Source organism: Chamaea fasciata, unplaced genomic scaffold, assembly GCF_029207755.1.
Source record: "Chamaea fasciata isolate MVZ Bird 193981 ecotype frontalis unplaced genomic scaffold, bChaFas1.0.hap1 SCAF_1, whole genome shotgun sequence".
NCBI classification, from domain to species: domain Eukaryota; kingdom Metazoa; phylum Chordata; class Aves; order Passeriformes; family Sylviidae; genus Chamaea; species Chamaea fasciata.
Window position 1 is genome coordinate 86,638,664 of NW_027094086.1, and position 18,395 is coordinate 86,657,058.

An 18,395-nucleotide genomic window follows, 5' to 3' on the forward strand; every position below is an offset into this window, starting at 1 on the left:
GGCAGTTGGAGCTGGTGAATCTTGCTCTGCCGCACTCACTCCCAGTCACTTTGCATATATGGATGCAGCACTAAATATCCTCATGCCTTCAGCTCACTGGCTTAAAGCCATGCATGGTTGCACAGCTTACCACACCATGTGTCCACATTCAGTCCTTGTGGGGGCAAGCTCCGGGTCTGATGATCTGGTCTGATGATCAGACTGGCGGCTGCTCAGTGTTCCCTGGCTAACTCTTGGGCTTTTTTGGGCTTTTTTTCTTCATGTGGAAACCAGATTCAGGGAGACGGGGCTGATCTGTACTGATCTATTGCCCCAGTAGGAAGCTGAGATGCACACCCAGACCTGGCTGGGAAGCACTCCTACTTCTGTGATCTGGGTGGATCTTCCTTGTCTCTTGGAAGCCCCATCTTGCTTAACTAAGGAAAAACATTGTTCTGCATCCCTTCCAGAAAACGGTGCGCAAGGGAGATGAGTGTATCCTGAAGGACAACAACGAGCGCAGCAAGTGGCTGGTGACTGGCCCTGGAGGAGTGGATATGCTGGTGCCATCTGTCAGTCTTATCATCCCACCCCCCAACCCACTGGCAGTGGATCTTGCTACCAAGTGAGTTGCTGCCTGGGTTTGTATACTTGCCACTGGGATTAGAGTTCACTCAAAAGAGCAACCAGTCATAAAACGTGTTCTGTACCTTGATCGGAGTGCAATCCCCCTGCCCCTAAACATGGGGGATTAAGGGCTAGACCCTTGACTTGAGGAAACTCACTTCAGTGAAACTTGCTGGGGCTAGAAACGTTTAAATGTTAATGTCTACAAGGTTTTTCTCATCTGTACTAATGAAAGTAATGTAAAAATTAAGTTCCAAGATTTTTTCAAGTAGAGAACGAGCCTTAACATACTCCACATCTGGTGGTTGTTTCTTGGGATGTTTTGTAGCTGTGCTACAAGGACAGATACATTTTGATCGTGGGTTTTTTGTTTGTTTTTTTTTTCCCCCCCTCATGCCAGAATTGAGCAATACTATGAAGCTATTTTAGCTTTGTGGAACCAGCTGTATATCAACATGAAGAGCCTGGTGTCCTGGCATTACTGCATGATTGACATTGAGAAAATCAGAGCCATGACTATTGCCAAGGTAAGACACCTTGCCCTCAGGTCAGAGACATCCATGACCTGATATCCCAAGCAGACCCTGTGCAGATGTACGTTCTACAAAACCATGGGCCTTCCTTTTTGCTAGTTTGGTTGCACAAACACTTGCACATATGGAAGTTGTGATTTTATTAAAGGAGAAACAAAATGCTTCCCTACTCAAACACAATACAGATAAGCAGGAAGATTAGCTAAGGGAATTGATTACATACTTGCTGTACTTGTTCCCACTGTACATGGGTATGGATGAACAGAGTAAGAGGTAGAATTTCAAACTGCTCCTAAGGTATAAAAGGATACTAACAAGGATAGATTAACTCAGGTGGTACTCTTAGCACCATACTTTTAGAGACAGTCTAGTTAGGATTTATTCTAAAATGATTACTTTGGGTTTTGTATAGATTAAGTAGTTTGTTCCTTAACGATTAACTAGTCATAAAACTTCCCCAATTGCTTTTCTTTTTTCTTTTATTTAAAAATCCCCTTCTTCCTTATTTCAGCTGAAAACAATGCGTAAGGAAGATTACCAAAAAATAATAACTGACCTGGAGATCCATTATCAAGAATTCCTCAGGAACAGCCAAGGCTCAGAGATGTTTGGTGATGAAGACAAACGAAAGATGCAGAGCCAGTTCACTGATGCTCAGAAGCACTACCAGACACTGATCATACAACTGCCTAATCAACCACGACAGCCACAAACAGGTTTGTTGTCGTCCTGGCTTTTGTAGGGTTTGGATTGCTGGGGTCTCTTTGTTCCAGAGGTAGTGTGAGTGGTGCATTCTTTTTATGTGAACATGTTCTCTTCAACATGTGAATGGGAATATGTTCAAGAGCTCTTCTGCAGTCTCCCAACATAACAAAACTGGCCATGCACAGGGGAAGATTTTGTTCTCCCTTCCTTTGGTGGGAATCTGGGAATAGTGCTCAAAATTCATGGAATTTGCTGGGAGAATGAGAGGAATTTAGTCCATCTGGTACGTTTTCTGTTATTAGGAAGAATAATCTTACTGCTGCATTTTAGGATGCAAGTTTATATTTTTGTGAAGGAGAGTTTTCATTCCCCGAAACAGTTGCCTAAGGGCTCAGATCTCCCACCTGTTCTCAGTTCTACAGATCAACTCAGTGCTTGGATCACTTGGGCACTGCCTTGGCTTCCTACATGTTCCTGTTCTGTACTCTGGCAGTTGATGCCTACCTAATTCATTTTGCAGTGGTCCCAACTGAGACCTGTTCCTTGGGGTCCTCAAACACCATTATTGTTAATGAGAGAAACCGAGAGTATGAGAAACAGGAGGCCTGGCTGCTGATGGAGCTTCAGAAACTTCGGCGTCAGATTGAAGCTTCTGAGATTCAGATGGTTCAAAGAGCTCCTCTTGGAGTGGATCAAGGAGCTATGCACGACTTTTCAGCCAGAATAAAGGATTTAGAGGTAACTGTGGATGTTTTTCTTTGAGGATCTCAAGCTCAGTATGGTTTTGTGCTGCAGTTCTGTTTATGATCAGCTGGGAAAGACACACGTCCTGTGCAGAAAATTCTCAGTTGAAAGCTAACCATAATGATTTGGATTAGAATTTACCTTCCAAGTAGAAAAAGTTGACTCTAGAATTTTAAAAATCAAATTCTTCTGGGCAAGAAATACAGAAAGACCTGATGTCAGGTGGCTGTGGTTTCATGTTAAGCCTCATCCAGAGTAAAGTGCCGTTAAAATCCTTTTCCAAGGACTTCACTTAACCAGCTATCTGTAAATTGCTGTCTATGGGGTACACACTGGATACATGAGACTTACTCTCCCTCTCCTAGCTCTTTAGATTTGTAGGACACCATGAAGAGAAGATTGGTACAAAAAGGTAACAGGTTCAGCATGCGAGAAATTCCCATGGGGCGATGAGGTTGCTACGGTCTCAAGAGCAGAAGGACCTTGGCATGTCAGAGCTGAGTTTTGGAGTGCAGATGGTCAAAAAGACATATGACCAATTGTGGACAAAAAAGAAATTCCTCAACAGTGCTTGCCTTGAAGAAAGCAGGCTCAGCCATTTCTTCAGTCCTCAGTCAAGCTGGTTATGTTAGAGCAGACTGCTTGGATAAGGAGACCAATTCCATATGAATATAGAATAGAATAGAATAGAATGATCATTCAGCCAACCAGAAATGTATAAACCAGGCATTCTCTTTTTCCTTAGGGTGTGCAAAATGATTCTCAAATAATGGCTGAAACTCTCAATAAGCATAAGGACTTGCTGCCTAACTTCAGAGGCTGTGAGAAGTATGTGTACTTGCAATCAGAGATAAATGCCCTCTTTCAAAAACTGGAAAATATTAATGGTGTTTCTGCTGGCTACTTAGACAGGTAAGTAAATTGAGGCTATAGCAATATTTACTTTCTCCCATAATTCTTAGTCCAGAAAGCTGCCTTTTGTTACCAGTAGTGTAAAATTACACCTTCTTGTCTGCGAATTGTGTGCACGTTGATAGAAACAGACACTTGGGAGAATTTCTTCTCTTTTCTGTAGCACTTTAAAAAAGAAAGTGAGAAGCATGGGTATCACAGAAATTTCTTGTTACCTGTTCTCTATAGCAAATCATTTGCGATTAATAAAAAATATCACTGTTCTTTCCTTAGTCCATAATGGATTTGTCTTGTATCATTTATTTTAGCTTGAATGCACTGAGGTGTCTGCTTCAGGTTATTCTGCAAACAGAAGATGTGATCAGAGTTTTTGAAGTCAGACTGTCTGAAGAGGAGACTGTTCCTTTGGATCTTGATAAAGTGGAGGCTTATCGTGCTTGTCTGAAGGTGAGGGTCCAAAACCCAAGGACACAGCTAAACAAAATTTGTAGCTGCCACCACCGATCTATTGAGCTGGGGGAAACCCTCCCAAAACCACAGGAGACAGAGCTGCTGATCTTGTTGTATTTTATATATAGACGTACAGTGTTTTGTAAATCAGGCACAGTGTTGCTGGCTGGTCAAGGGAGGGAATAGTCCTGCTCTGCTCTGGTGCAGCCTCCCCTTCAGTCCTCTGTGCAGTTTTGGGTGCCACAAGACAAAAAAAAAACCCACAAAATGAAGTTATTAGATAGTGTCCAAAGGAGGGCTGTGAGAATAGTGAAGGGCCTTGAGGCAAAGCTGTAGGAGGAGTGGCTACTGTCACTTGGTCTGTTCAGCCTGGAAAAGAGAAGACTGAGGGGGAGACCTCACTGCAGTCTACGGCTCCTTCACAAGGGGAAGCTTTAAAACTCCCAGCTCGGCTCTCTAGCTGTATTCCCACAGAGGGGCAGGCATTGATCTCTTCTCTGTGGTGACCAGTGAGAGGACCCAAGGGAACAGGAAGGAGCTGTGGCAGGGGAAGTTTAGATTGGATATCAGGTAAAGGTTCTTCACCCAGAAGTGGACTGGGCACTGGAACAGGTTCCCCAGGGAAGTGGTCACAGCACCAAGCCTGACAGAGGTCAATAAGTGTTTGGACAGTGCTTTCAGGCATGTAGGGTGACTCTTGGGGTGCCCTGTGCAAGGCCAGGAGGTGGACTCAATGATCCTTGTCAGTCATTTCCAGCTCAGGAAACTGTGCTTCTATGAAATTATTCAAAGTAATATGTAGGTTATTCTTCCCCCCCTTGGTTGTTGCTGCCCCCACAGCAAGGGCAGCTGCACTGGAGGTTTCTGTAACCCATTTCTGTCCACTGTTATGTGTTTATTTATATCACTAGTGAATGTAAATTTGAAGGTAGTATCTCCTTTGTTGCATACAGCCTTGTTAATTGCCCTTGTCCTCTAGGTGTAATAAGGCAATTTGAGTAGCATTTAGTATCCTGGTTTTGCTACAGAGTCTAGGACAAATCTTAGAGTGAGAAGTATCCAGCCTATACAAGGGGAAAAGGGAAATAACTGCTTTGCTGAGCACAAAGTTGTCTTGCAGATCCAGTCTTTCATCCACCTTTATCTGCTGGTCCTTTTGTGCACTGAATACATTTAGGAGAGCAAGAACTCTTTCATTATTTTCTGTTCTTACCTTTAGTAGGGAGAAAATGTATAGGTGGTGCCAATGGAGCACAACCTCATTACCTTTTTATCATGTCAAATGAGAGCTGCAGTTCAGTTGCTGGGAGTTGTTCTTAGCTGGTGTAAATTTGAACTACACAAAAAAAAACCCCACCAAAAAAAGCTTGAGCATATCCCTGAAGGCTATAGCCATCCCTGTGACTGGGTGATGTAAGGCAGACCACTGGCTGTGCTGTATATTCCATTTGGTGATGCCCACAGTATGTGAGTATGTGTACCTAAACAAGAGTGTGTGTGTGTGAAGAAACATCTCCATCGAAGATATTTATAAAAATGTAAATAGGAAAAAAAAATTGTGCAGATTTTTAGGTGTTTAAAAATTGGATATGCCACTTATGAGGCTTGATTCCACAGCTGTTGCAAGTGCAGGAATCTTTTATACTTTACTGAAAATTTTTAGTCAGTTGTTTCTAGGAACAAGCAAGCATCTTGTTCTGCTCTGGTAACTGCTCTGCAGAGTTCTGGGAAACTGAAATGTTTGCTTCAGAATATTATAGCAGAGGGCTTTGGTTTAGCAAATTATTTAGTCTAGCTTTAAACACATTTTGAAGCCAAACTTTACCAAAATAGGTGTTTTACTTTAAATAGGTTAAGTCCAGCTGACATCCCTATACATACCTTACTGAATTAAAAACATCTTTAGATCCCAGCATACTGTGCATGCTGTTAAATTGGTTAAATATCAGTATCTTCTCAAGAACAAATTAAATGACAATATCTTGGGTTTTTTTCCCCAGAAAATGAAAGCAGACCTAAATATGAAGAAGTCATTACTGAATACCTTGGAAAATGAGCTGCAGAGAACACTTCAGATCCACTCACAGTCTTGCCAGTCATACACCCTCTATGACATGGACATTGGAAAGTACTGTGACAAAGTTACCCAGCTAATAGACCGCTGGCAGAGGGCTGATAAGCAGATAGATAACAGGTTTGTTCATGTTTTCATAGCCTTTTCCTTTTTGCTATTGCTACCAAGATGATCTTAACAGTGAAGTCTAAAAGAACTGATGTGCACTAATCTTTGCTTCCAAAGGACAAACGGTGACTTCAGGGCAATAGGACTCGAGCAATTGTGAATAGGCTGAACATACTTCCAAAGGAATTGTGTAAGACCCAGCAGAAGAATGTAGTTAGCAATGCAAATGTCTAATCTACTTGCTAAAGAGTTGTTCTGATTTTTTTTTTTTTTAATTCTTGCTAATGTTCTTGGATCAAGTACTTCAGTCAGCATTTTCCCCTTCAAAAAAGCAACCCTGCTTATTCCTCGACACCCTATATTTAGGAGTTAAAAAACTAATGGTAAGAATTAAATAACAAAATTGAATCTTGAACCTGAATTGTGAACTGAACGCATATTCTGACCATTTGAGGGGGAGAGGTAGAGATTGGGGTACGGTTTGTTTTAGTTTCTTTTTATCTGAGGATGAAATATAGTCCTAACTGATTGCTGGTTCTTCAGTGAAAATAGAGAACAAGAGTACTGAAGTCAGTGAACTTGATTTTTATCACGGCAAGTTTTATTCATCACTCACTTTTGACAGGAAGGCCCAAAATCTGTTTAAAACAGAGTTACTCAGAAGTGAGGTATTGAAACCCCATATTGGGTGACTAACAATCAATACAATTCTCATTTATTTAAAATTTTTGTTTAGAATCTCCTTTTGAGAGCTTCCCATAGTTTAATGTAGGTTTATTTCTGTGTCATATTTCTGGAAACTGTTTTAAGAGAGAGAAAGAGAGGGGACTTTCCATTTTGACAGGTTTTTCCTTTTTTTTTTTTTTTTTTTTTTTTTTTCCCTAGATCATGGGATTTAGAAAGGCAGATCAAACAACTGAAAACATATCGAGATCTCTACCAGGCTCTGTCCAAGTGGATCTGCGATGCCAAGCGCAGGCAGGATTCTATTGAGTCCACAAAGCTGTGTGATTCCAACACTATCATGAGATACCTGCATGATCAGAAGGTAGGCAGCACCTGAATGAGTTGTCTTCAGTTATCTGTATTTTAAATTGTTTCGCTATACAGAAAATACCAGTATCAATGCAGTCTTGCAGTACAGTGGCCTGTTTTGAATTATAAAGTATGCAAGCTACCAAAAAATACCACATATGTAGAAGGCAGGAGGGAGGAAGTATTATTGTCCATATTACTTTCTGTCAGCACTGCAACAGATGATGAACAAGACTGTGTTTGGCTCCTACACATTCACTGACACTTTTACACATCAGCTTTGAATTAAAGGGGCTATAAGATGGTGCAACTTATGGGACAAATTACAGCACAAAAATAAAAATAAAATAAATGCATCTAAGCTAAAGTCGGGGAACTCTGCCTTCCCAGATCTGGGGGTTTTTCAGTTGCTGGGTGTTCTCTCTGAGAAAAAACTCATGCTCAAAGAACTTGCTGTAGTAAAAACTGCCCAGCTACAGGTCATTTCAGGTCTCAGCTTCAGGCAGTAGTCTGCCGCTGGAGGTGCTTTCTGATGGAGGCAGCATGTTCAGGAGGAAATACTGGTAAATGTTACAGGAGTGTTTCATAGCTCACTTTTCTCTTGACAGAACTTGCACAGTGAAATCTGTGGGAAGCGAGACAAAGTTGAGGAGCTTCTCAAGCATGCAGATCAGTGCTCAGCTGCAATTAAGGTACTTGTGGGGCGTGGTTTTTCATGGTCGGGCACATCCCATTGTCTCTGCTCTGCTGACGGGTGAAAAGTCAGCTCCCTGATGTGTGCGTGCAGAAATTGCTCGGGTGAAGTACTTCTGAATACAGAACACAATGAAAGCAATTTGTGTACTTGCCACTTGAAGACTATGGGATCATGCAGCAGATATCAGTGAGAGCTTCTCTTCAGGTGAATCAAAGCCTCCTTCTAGACAGACCAAACTTTCCATTTCACATGTTAAAAACCATAAGGAAGTCAAGAACAGATTGGTACCTAACAAATTAGGTCTGATTAGGATCTGATGTAGGAGGCAAGAAAAATGTAGATTAATGGGAGGAATGGTGTGCAATAGCCATGAAAACCAATAACATATGGATGGAATGGTTTTGTGGTCCTTGCATTTTTGTCACTTTTATATCTGTGCTTTCTCCAGCTCAGTCTTATTCTCTGTGACAAATATTTTGCTATAAATGCGACGTGGCATATGTGGTACAAAGGTGATGCAGAGACTGTTATTTCTGATGAAGTTTTGGTGGATAACAGTACTTAGACCTGTTACTCCCATGAATCTTTTTCATCTCTGTGTAGCCCTCAACTTACAGAAACTGTTGTCTTCTTGTTTTTGTAAACTGTTTTTCCTCTTTTTCCCTTGCATTCTCTTTCATGAATCTCCACAGGGATTCTTGAACTGATGAGCTACTATTTATGACAGAGGGTCATCTGTACATCATCAGAAATATAAACAAGAGAAAAATGTAGCTTTTCATTAAGAAAACAAGACCCCCTCAAAAAACCCCAAACTTGCATTTTTGGAAATAGATTCACAGAGAATTCTTTGGCTGTTTCTAAATGGGTCTTGCTTTTTGTCTTGTTTTTCAGGATTATGAACTACAAGTTGCTTCCTACAGTTCGGGATTGGAAACGTTGCTCAACATACCTATCAAGAAGAGTGTGGTTCAGTCTCCTGCAGTGCTGATTTTACAAGAGGTACCTTTCTTCCCTCCTCTTCAATCTTCTGAGTACATTTTTTTGTCTGTGTGAGCCCTTGTGAGTCATACCCAGCTGTATTCTAACTTAGCACTGTCACTGGTGATGTGCACTAAGCACGTAAGCACAACAAATTAGTGCAGAATGGTCATTGTGCTGTAAAATCAGACCTGGGCTTGTTTAAACATTAGATTAGCCCTCAGGAATTTATCTCATCCCTATGCAGTGTCAGCTGCATGCATAGTGTGAGAAAGGTAGATTTGTGCCCCAGTGGTTTAGTCACTTTCAGCCTGGGAATTAACTGCCATGAGAAATTTGACTTGGGTTACTTGTGACTGTCAGACAGGAAGAGCGTGATGAACCAGGGGATGAAGGCTTGAATTTAATATCACATCAGCAGTGGGGGGCAAACAATCCTGAAAAGCCAAAAAAGGTGTGGGCTTTTCGTAAGGAAGAATTTACACTTTTGGGGTCCTCAGAAAGTCGTGTGAATATGTGAGGTGGAAAATGTGCTTTTTACTTTGTCGAGTGATGTGTTTGCTCAAGTAGATTGGAATCCTTTAAATGGTCTGAACATAGGTATGTTCATGTCTAACTCTAGTACATGGTCTGAACATAGGTATGTTCATGTCTAACTCTAGTACAAGCTGCTAACAGTTCTATTTCTTTTCAAGGCTAATGAGGCTCAGTCCCGCTATATAGAACTTCTTACAAGATCGGGAGATTATTACAGATTTTTGAGTGAAATGTTAAAGAGCATGGAGGATTTGAAGGTATTCTAACTCTTTTATTTTCTGTAGCTTTCATTTTTATCACAGATTAGAAGACCATTACTGATCAGAGCAGAAAGTACAGTGTAAAATAGCTCACAAAACTATATCCAGAACTCAAGAGGTGTCCTATAAAGGAGGCATATTAGCAGTGTCATGCATCTTTTGTGAAAGAGTAGTGTTTTACAAAGTGACCTCTGAGGTGGTGTGTGAAGTGAGGTAGAGAACTGGTCCTCTTAGTAAATAAGGAGCTGCTCATCCAAGCACATGAGCGATCCTTCCCTGCCCATCCCAGCTTTGACCTCAATGACAGCACAGCTACCTCAGTGCTGAAAACTTCCTCCTCATGGTTGAGGGCACTGCATTTTAGACCATATTCCAAAGCGTTTGGAAAGAGGCAACCTCTGATTTGATACAGATCAGTGAAACAGAGGGGACCATTAAAGAAGTTGCATATATAGAATGTGATTTTCATCTGTTTGAAAACTGGGCAGGTTCTAAAGGTGACTATTTCATACTTTGCTGGTGAACTTCTGCTACACCACATTTTACTATCAGTAATGCAGCTCCCTCCCCCTATCTTTTCCCCTTTGAAAATCATTATATGCTGATTTCAGAGTAAAGTTTGACTCTGAATAAATAAGGATTCCAGAATTTGTCTTGATGACATTAAATAAAAAATGGAGATTTAGCTCTCATTGAAGCAGCGAAAAAATGTATTAAAATTTTTTTTTGTCAGTGTTACAAGTGTATATTTTATTGCATGTGATGATTCTGAAACAGTTGTTACAAATATTTATGGGAGTTTTTCTGTTTGTTTGTTTTTCTGCTATCATGTTGCAGATGAAAAACACCAAAATTGAACTCCTGGAAGAGGAACTCAGGCTTGCTAGGGATTCAAATTCAGAGACAAGCAACAAACATAAATTCCTGGAGCAAAATCTGCAGAAGTACCAGATGGACATTTCTCAGCTCAAGGCAAAGCTGATGAGTTTGGAAGAAATGAAAAGACAAGCTGAAATGGATGGAAATTCTGCTAAGCAAAACCTAGACAAATGCTATGCCCAAATAAAGGATCTAAATGACAGAATAACCAGGTTGACTTATGAGACTGAAGATGAGAAAAGGAAAAGGAAGTTGCTGGAGGATAGATATGAGCAGCAGAAGAATGACTATGACCAACTGCAAAAAACAAGGCAAAATGAGAAAGACAGCCTTGGTTGGCAAAAGTTAGAGTCTGAGAAGGTCATCAAGGAGAAGGAGTACGAGATAGAAAGATTAAGGGTTCTTCTTCAGGACGAAGGCACACGGAAGAGGGAGTATGAAAATGAGCTGGCTAAGGTAAGAAACCAGTTTAGCGAGGAGATGAGTAATTTAAAGAACAAGTATGAAACAGAAATTAATATTAAGAAGACAACAATCCAGCAGATAGCTGCACAAAAAGATGACGATGCAAAAGGCCTCAGAGCCCAGGTTGACAGACTGACAAGAGAGAACAGAGACCTTAAGGATGAGATTGTGAGGCTGAACGATGCCATTCTGCAAACAACAGACCAACGGCGGAGGGCAGAAGAAGATGCTCTCCAGCAGAAGGCTTGCAGCTCTGAGGTGTCACAGCAGAAGCATCAGTTAGAGCTGGAGCTGAAACAGATCATTCAGCTTCGTGGGGAGGACAACTCAAGATACAAGCAGGCTCTTGAGGAGGCTGCCTCAACCATTCAGGATAAAACTAAGGAGCTGGAAAGGCTAAAGCTTCAGCTTCAGGAAGAGGCTAAAAGCCGATGGGAACTTGAAAATGAATTGGCTAAGGTAAGAAACAGTTATGATGAGGAAATTATTAGTTTAAAGAACAAATATGAAACTGAGATTAATATCACAAAGAACACAATTCACCAGGTCACCTTGCAAAAGGAAGAGGAGACAAATAATTATAGAACACAGCTTGATAATGCCATGAGAGAAAATAGGAATTTGTGTGAGGAAATTAGGAGACTGAAGAATACAATAAGTCAGACAACAGATAATCTACGGAAAATAGAAGAGAATGCTCAGCAGCAGAAGGCAGCTGGCTCAGAGCTTTCTCAGAAGAAACAGCAGCTGGAGATTGAACTAAAACAAGTTATTCAGAGACACTCTGATGAAAGCATGCGGTACAAACAGTCACTTGATGATGCTTCTAAAACCATTAAGGAAAGAAACAAGGAGATTGAAAGGCTGAGAAAATTGTTGGATGTAGAAACAAGTCAGAGGAAAGAAGTGGAGGATGAGAACAGTCAGTTGAAAAGAGTCCAGTTTGACCTGCAGAAAGCAAACACGAGTGCAACTGAGACAATTAACAAGCTGAGGATTCAAGAGCAGGAACTGGCCAGACTGAAAATTGACTATGAAAGAGTTTCACAAGAGAAAAAAGGCAGGGATCAAGAAAGTGCAAAGTTCCAGAGCACTGTAAAAGACTTGCAGATTCAGAAACATAAGCTGGAGGAGGAACTTTGCAGACAGAACAAAAATCTGATGGAGGAAACATCCAGGAGGAAAAAACTGGAGGAGGAAATAGAAGGCATGAGGAGATCTCTGAGAGACCAGTCGGTTAAAATAACTAATCTCACACAGCAGATAGAGGAAGTGTCTATTGTAAAGAAGAGGAATGAAGATGACCTTAGACACCAAAGAGAAGTATTAGATGGTCATGTGAGAGAGAAGCAAAGATACATGGAGGAGTTAAGAAAATACACATCTGATATTGAGGCTTTACGTCGTCAGTTGGTCCAAGAACAGGAGCAATTAAAGCAGGCTCACCTACGATATGAGCACTTACAGAAAACCTCTGAGGAAAAAAGCAAGGCCTTGAATGAGTGCAAAATAGAGATTGAAAGGCTTCAGTCTCTCACCGAGAACCTTACCAAGGAACACTTGTTACTGGAGGAGGAGCTGCGAAATGTTAGATTGGAGTACGATGACCTAAGAATGGTCAGAAATGAAGTTGATGAGAAAAATACCACCATTGCTGAACTAAAGAATCAGCTTCAGATGAGCAGCAAGCAAACCCTGGAACTTCAGGGGTTGCTTAATGATTTACAGAAAGAAAGGGAAAAATTGAGACAGGAAATTGAAAAATTCCAAAAGCAGGCTCTAGAGGTATTCACACATATTTTGATCCCAGCTTTACTGTTTCTCAAATATATAATTAATTGCAGTGTCAATTTGAGCAAATTAATTTGCCCTTTGCTGTTTGAAGTCACTGTACTTGTGACTGATATCCCCTTTATGACCCTTCCTCTTGGTTAAGTTTTAAACAAAAATGGCAGGATTTGGCCACTTCCCTAGCCTCTTTACTCCCTGGGAACTGTTCTAGGGAGCCGTAAGCTCTCATCACCTAGGAGAGCCTTGTTCTCAGGCCTTGCCCCAGAAAAAATCTGTTCTGAGCCAGTGTCCAGAAAACCATCCTAGGGAAAAATGGGAGCACGTGGAGTACCACTGTGCTTTAACAGTTCCCTGCTGGCTGTGTGCTTCCCAGGCTGTTTCAGCCAGGATGGGTTAAAGCCATCATTTGAGGCTGACTTGAATGCTGTCACAAGCTGAACTGGCTGAAAACCCCAGAACCAACAAGCTGTCAAGGTGCTGATTAGCTGGGTAAGATGTTGACTCCAAGTGAGGATTAGAAGTCATGTTGTCAGCTGTACTTGAGGTACTAAAAGCTTATCTTTCATGGATTGCTTTGGGGATTTATGTTCCTAAGTCACTAAGGGCATTTGCAAATTTTACTACTGGCCCTTATTTCTTAAACTTCAGGTGACAACATAAGCAAGTTAAAGAAAACATTTTTTAATATTTTGTTCTTCTGCCTAGTTTCTTCTACAAAGAGCTACTCTTTAAATCTATATGAGTGAGCACTTGTGAAGTTTTTTTTTTCCTGGACACATCCCTTACATTTCTCTTCTCGTGTATCCTTTATTCTAAAAATCCTAATAGTGATATTAAAAAAATACTAACATTTGGGATTATACAACACCTGTGCATATATATATATATATGTATTATATATATGCATGTATTACAAGTAGATAAACTTGTGTTCAGTTTAATATGGACTGCATATAAACATGCATGCTTGTGGGTGTTTGTGCATATGCATATATAAAGACACTGCATGAATTAAAATGGAAGGCAACGCAGGTAAAATTGTTCGGAGTGACATGTGAAACTAACAGGAAAGCAAAAATTGAGTCATATGTTTCCTTTTTATCCATGTGTCAGTCCTTAGCTGATGCAAATTCCCCTGGATTAGTAGGACTGCCAGGACATCTGCTGAGCATCAGGCTATTTATGAGTCTTAAATGCTCTGTGTATTTGTCAGTGAGAAGTATCAAAAAGTTACGGAGAACTAAATCAGCTGAAGATCGAGGCTGTGGGTAACGGAATGAAGTCTCTTGAGTCTCTGGCAGTACTGGAGACACTGTAATTGAAGGGATAATATGCCTTCTCTGGTTTATGTGTGTCCATAATCTTGCTAAGGCACTGCTGCGACTAGAATGTGTTCCAGTGGGAGCTTGCTGCAGGTTAAATGACAGGCTGGAGAACATTGTAGGCAGAGGGCATAACTCTAACCAGCACAAACTCTAACTATCCTTTCTTCATTTATTTCTCCTTCACAATTGTAGGCATCCAGTAGGATTCAAGAATCCAAAAATCAGTATAGTCACATTATGCAAGAAAGAGAAACCCTGCTGATAAAAATGAGTGCTTTGGAGCAAGACAAAGCCAGACTGCAGAGATTAGAAGAGGAGCTGAACCGTTTGAAAGTTACCCTGGAGTCAGAATCACGTTTGAAGCAACGCCTGGAAAGTGAGAAGCAACAAATTCTGAATGACCTCAATCAGTGGAAGAGCCAGCACTCCCGAACAGAGGAATCTATAAGGAAGATCCAGTGTGAGAGGGAGAAGAGTGAGAGGGAGAAGAGCAGCCTGAGGAGTGAGATTGAAAGGCTGCAGATGGAAATCAAACGGATTGAGGAGAGATACCGGTGCAGATTAGAAGAGACTGCTGTCAAAAACCAGTCAGAGCTGGAGTCAGAGCGTCTCAGGCTGCAAAGAGAGATTGAGAAACTCAAGCAACGTCCATATGGGGCTCACAGATCTACGCAGACCGAGGAAGACTTCTGTATTGATGCCTCCAAGCTGGTGTTCAGCGGGCTGCGGAAGAAGATCACAGCCATGCAGTTGTATGAGTGTCAGCTGATTGACAAACTCACACTGGATAAACTGCTGAAGGGGCAGAGGTCAGTGGAAGAGGTCGCAGCTGACATTGAGCCTTACCTCAAAGGGGCAGGTGCTATTGCAGGGGTGTCCCTTTCACCCAGACAGAAGTACTCCTTTGTTGAGGCCAAACGGAATCAGCTGCTAACAGCAGAAAATGCAGTCCTGCTCCTAGAAGCCCAGGCAGCAACTGGAGGTGTGATAGACCCACATCGAAATGAGATATTAACAGTGGACAGTGCTATCGCCAGAGATCTGATTGACTTTGATGATCGAGAGCAGATCTATACAGCAGAAAAGGCTATTACAGGATTTAAGGATCCTTTCTCAGGCAAAACTGTGCCGGTATCTGAAGCCATCAAGAAAAACTTGGTTGACAGAGAAACCGGAATTCGTCTACTTGAAGCCCAGCTGGCTGTAGGAGGGATTGTTGATCCTGTCAACAGTGTTTTCCTACCCAAAGAGATAGCTTTGTCCCGTGGGTTGATTGACAAAGACCTGTACAGGATGCTAAACAACTGTCAAGGCAATACAAAGAACTTCATTGATCCCACCACCAAAAAGGCAGTCACTTACATGCAGCTGAAGGAAAAATGCAGGATTGAACCACACACTGGTCTGCTCCTCCTTCCAGTGCAGAAGAGGAGTATGTCGTTCCAAGGGATCAGGCAGCCTGTCTCAGCAGATGCACTGCTTGAGGCTGGAATCATTAAGGAATCAACAAGGAATGACTTGGAAAGAGGTGCAATTACAGTGGAAGAAGTGAGTGAGAGAATTATTGATTTCCTGCAAGGCTCTAGCTGTATTGCTGGTATCTACAATGAGGCTACTAAAGAGAAACTTGGCATTTACCAGGCTATGAAAATAGGTTTGGTTAGGCCAGGGACAGCCCTTGAACTCCTAGAAGCCCAGGCAGCTACAGGCTTCATAGTGGATCCTGTCAGCAATGTGAGGCTGCCTGTTGAGGAAGCTTACAAAAGAGGCCTTGTTGGAATTGAATTTAAAGAGAAACTTCTCTCTGCTGAAAGAGCTGTCACTGGGTACAAAGACCCAGAAACTGGAAACATCATTTCTCTGTTCCAAGCAATGAACAAAGAGCTCATAGAGAGAGGCCACGGCATTCGTCTGCTGGAGGCCCAGATTGCTACTGGAGGGATCATCGACCCAAAAGAGAGCTACCGCTTGCCGGTAGAGACGGCCTACAAGCGTGGCTACTTCAATGAGGAGCTCAACCAGATCCTCAGTGATCCCAGTGATGACACCAAAGGGTTCTTTGATCCCAACACAGAGGAAAACTTGACCTACTTGCAGCTGAAAGAAAGATGCATAAAGGATGATGCAACGGGGCTCTGCCTTCTGCCCCTGAGGGAGAAGAAAAAGGTGGTGCACACCTCGCAGAAGAACACCCTTAGGAAACGCAGGGTGGTCATTGTAGATCCAGAAACAAACCGGGAGATGTCCGTTCAGGAGGCATACAGCAAAGGCCTCATAGATTATGACACCTACACAGAACTAGCTGAACAGGAGTGTGAGTGGGAAGAAATCACTATCACAGGATCAGATGGCAGCAGTAGAGTAGTCCTTGTTGACAGAAAAACTGGTAGCCAGTATGACATCCAAGACGCCATTGATAAAGGCCTGGTGGAGAGGAAGTTTTTTGACCAGTACCGTTCTGGCAGCTTGAGCCTGACCCAGTTTGCAGACATGATTTCCTGCCGTAATGGCACTGACGAGGTATTCCGACATGAGTCCGTGACTCGGTCTCCCACGGTGCTGAGTGTCAGGAGTTCTTCTTCAGTGATCAGGAGCGGTTCTTTCTCAGAGACCCCAGATGAGTGCAGTCCCATTGCAGCCATATTTGACACGGAAAACTTGGAGAAAATCTCCATTTCAGAAGCTATACAGCGCGGTATCGTGGATAGCATCACTGGGCAGCGGTTACTTGAAGCCCAGGCCTGCACTGGTGGCATTATTTGCCCTACCACTGGCCAGAGGCTTTCTCTCCAGGAAGCCACTAGCCAAGGCATCATCGATCAGGATATGGCCACACGTCTCAAGCCAGCCCAGAAGGCCTTCTTAGGGTTTGAAGGCATAAAGGGCGGGCGCAAGAGGATGTCAGCAGCTGAAGCAGTGAAGGAGAAATGGCTGCCTTATGAGGCTGGGCAGCGGTTCCTTGAATTCCAGTACCTCACTGGAGGTCTCGTGGACCCGGAAGTTCGTGGAAGAATAACTACTGAAGAGGCCATTAGGAATGGATTGATTGATGGCCGTGCTGCCCAGAAATTACAAGACACCAGTAGCTATCCCAAAATTCTGACCTGCCCCAAGACCAAGCTGAAAATATCCTACAAAGATGCAATGAACCGGTCAATGGTGGAAGACATCACCGGGCTTAAACTGTTGGAAGCAGCCTCTGTTTCCTCTAAAGGCATATCCAGTCCCTACAATGTCTCCTCGGCACCTGGCTCTCGCTCTGGCTCTCGCTCTGGCTCGCGTTCAGGCTCTCGCAGCGGGTCTAGGAGAGGAAGCTTTGATGCCTCAGCAAGCTCTTCATATTCCTACTCATACTCAGCCTTCAGCAGTGGGTCTATTGGGCGCTAGGAACAAGTGAGGGAATGCATCTGCATTTTATTATCATTTAGATTATCCTATATTCCATTACTAAAAGAAAAAAAACCCCAAAATACCAACAAAGTAACTCAAAGCAAAGCCTTGAAGTCTTTTCTGGGTGTGTTGCACTTTCCTTCTGAAAAAGCTGTAAAATGCTTCAATGCAAACCTATAGAATATAGATTAGGGAATGCAAAAGTAATATCTGTGAATTTTGAGTTTCAGTTCCCATTTCCTTTTAGTCTTTGGATTTTAATAGGTCTCTGTATATTTTAAATACTATGTCACGTGCCTTCTCCTGTTATCTGTAACTATCAACCTATAAGGTGATAACTAAGGTTTGAAAGTCTTGCAGTAGTTAACTTTTTATCCACATAGACCTTTTTCAATTTCCTATTATGAAAAGAAAAGATATTAACAATATGGACAGAAAATGCCCTTAATAGTGATTTAGAATCTATACCATAAACATGAAACTGTCTTTCAGACGCTCTACTTCTTTCTTTGGCTAGCCATTTTCTGAAGTATAACTTGGTGGATGTAAAGGGCTATTATTTTAGGCTGGGCTTTTGTTTTACTATATACATTTCTACTGTTTTGCTTGATTGCCCTGTAACAAAGAAAAAAAAAAAAGTCTAACTGTACCATGTGCGGTATTCTGGACAATAAACTTCTGAAATTTTAAAGTATTTGGTGTGTACTTAATAATTTTATCTGTGGACTTTCTTGGAAGTGCAAGTTAGAGAAAGAAACATTTTTAAAAGAAGCAGACATTAGCTTTGTTATAAAAAGTGTGCAGGCACATTACATTTCATGATGCTGAGCCATCACTTTTTTTAATAAGGACTTCTGATTCTGATTTTTCAGTAGGAAAATGAAGATAGCACCAATAATGGAA

At 41.9% G+C, this 18,395-nt stretch overlaps 1 protein-coding gene across 3 annotated transcripts in view; it reads left to right on the forward strand.

Annotated features, from left to right (window-relative positions):
- The window catches only part of DSP (desmoplakin), a 39,216-nt gene extending 21,030 nt beyond the window's left edge, over positions 1 to 18,186 (forward strand). Inside the window, exons 12-24 of one of the 3 annotated variants that reach the window (XM_066187800.1) lie at positions 450 to 604; positions 1,007 to 1,133; positions 1,651 to 1,855; positions 2,365 to 2,582; positions 3,334 to 3,500; positions 3,809 to 3,947; positions 5,951 to 6,144; positions 7,018 to 7,180; positions 7,776 to 7,859; positions 8,759 to 8,866; positions 9,541 to 9,639; positions 10,480 to 12,771; positions 14,295 to 18,186. In XM_066187800.1, the coding sequence (XP_066043897.1) occupies positions 450 to 604; positions 1,007 to 1,133; positions 1,651 to 1,855; positions 2,365 to 2,582; positions 3,334 to 3,500; positions 3,809 to 3,947; positions 5,951 to 6,144; positions 7,018 to 7,180; positions 7,776 to 7,859; positions 8,759 to 8,866; positions 9,541 to 9,639; positions 10,480 to 12,771; positions 14,295 to 17,489 (7,146 nt within the window). In that variant the 3' untranslated portion in view covers positions 17,490 to 18,186. The remainder of the gene's footprint in view (positions 1 to 449; positions 605 to 1,006; positions 1,134 to 1,650; positions 1,856 to 2,364; positions 2,583 to 3,333; positions 3,501 to 3,808; positions 3,948 to 5,950; positions 6,145 to 7,017; positions 7,181 to 7,775; positions 7,860 to 8,758; positions 8,867 to 9,540; positions 9,640 to 10,479; positions 12,772 to 14,294) is intronic. The other 2 variants (XM_066187809.1, XM_066187818.1) reach the window with 2 other exon arrangements.
- Positions 18,187 to 18,395: the final 209 nt, after the last annotated feature.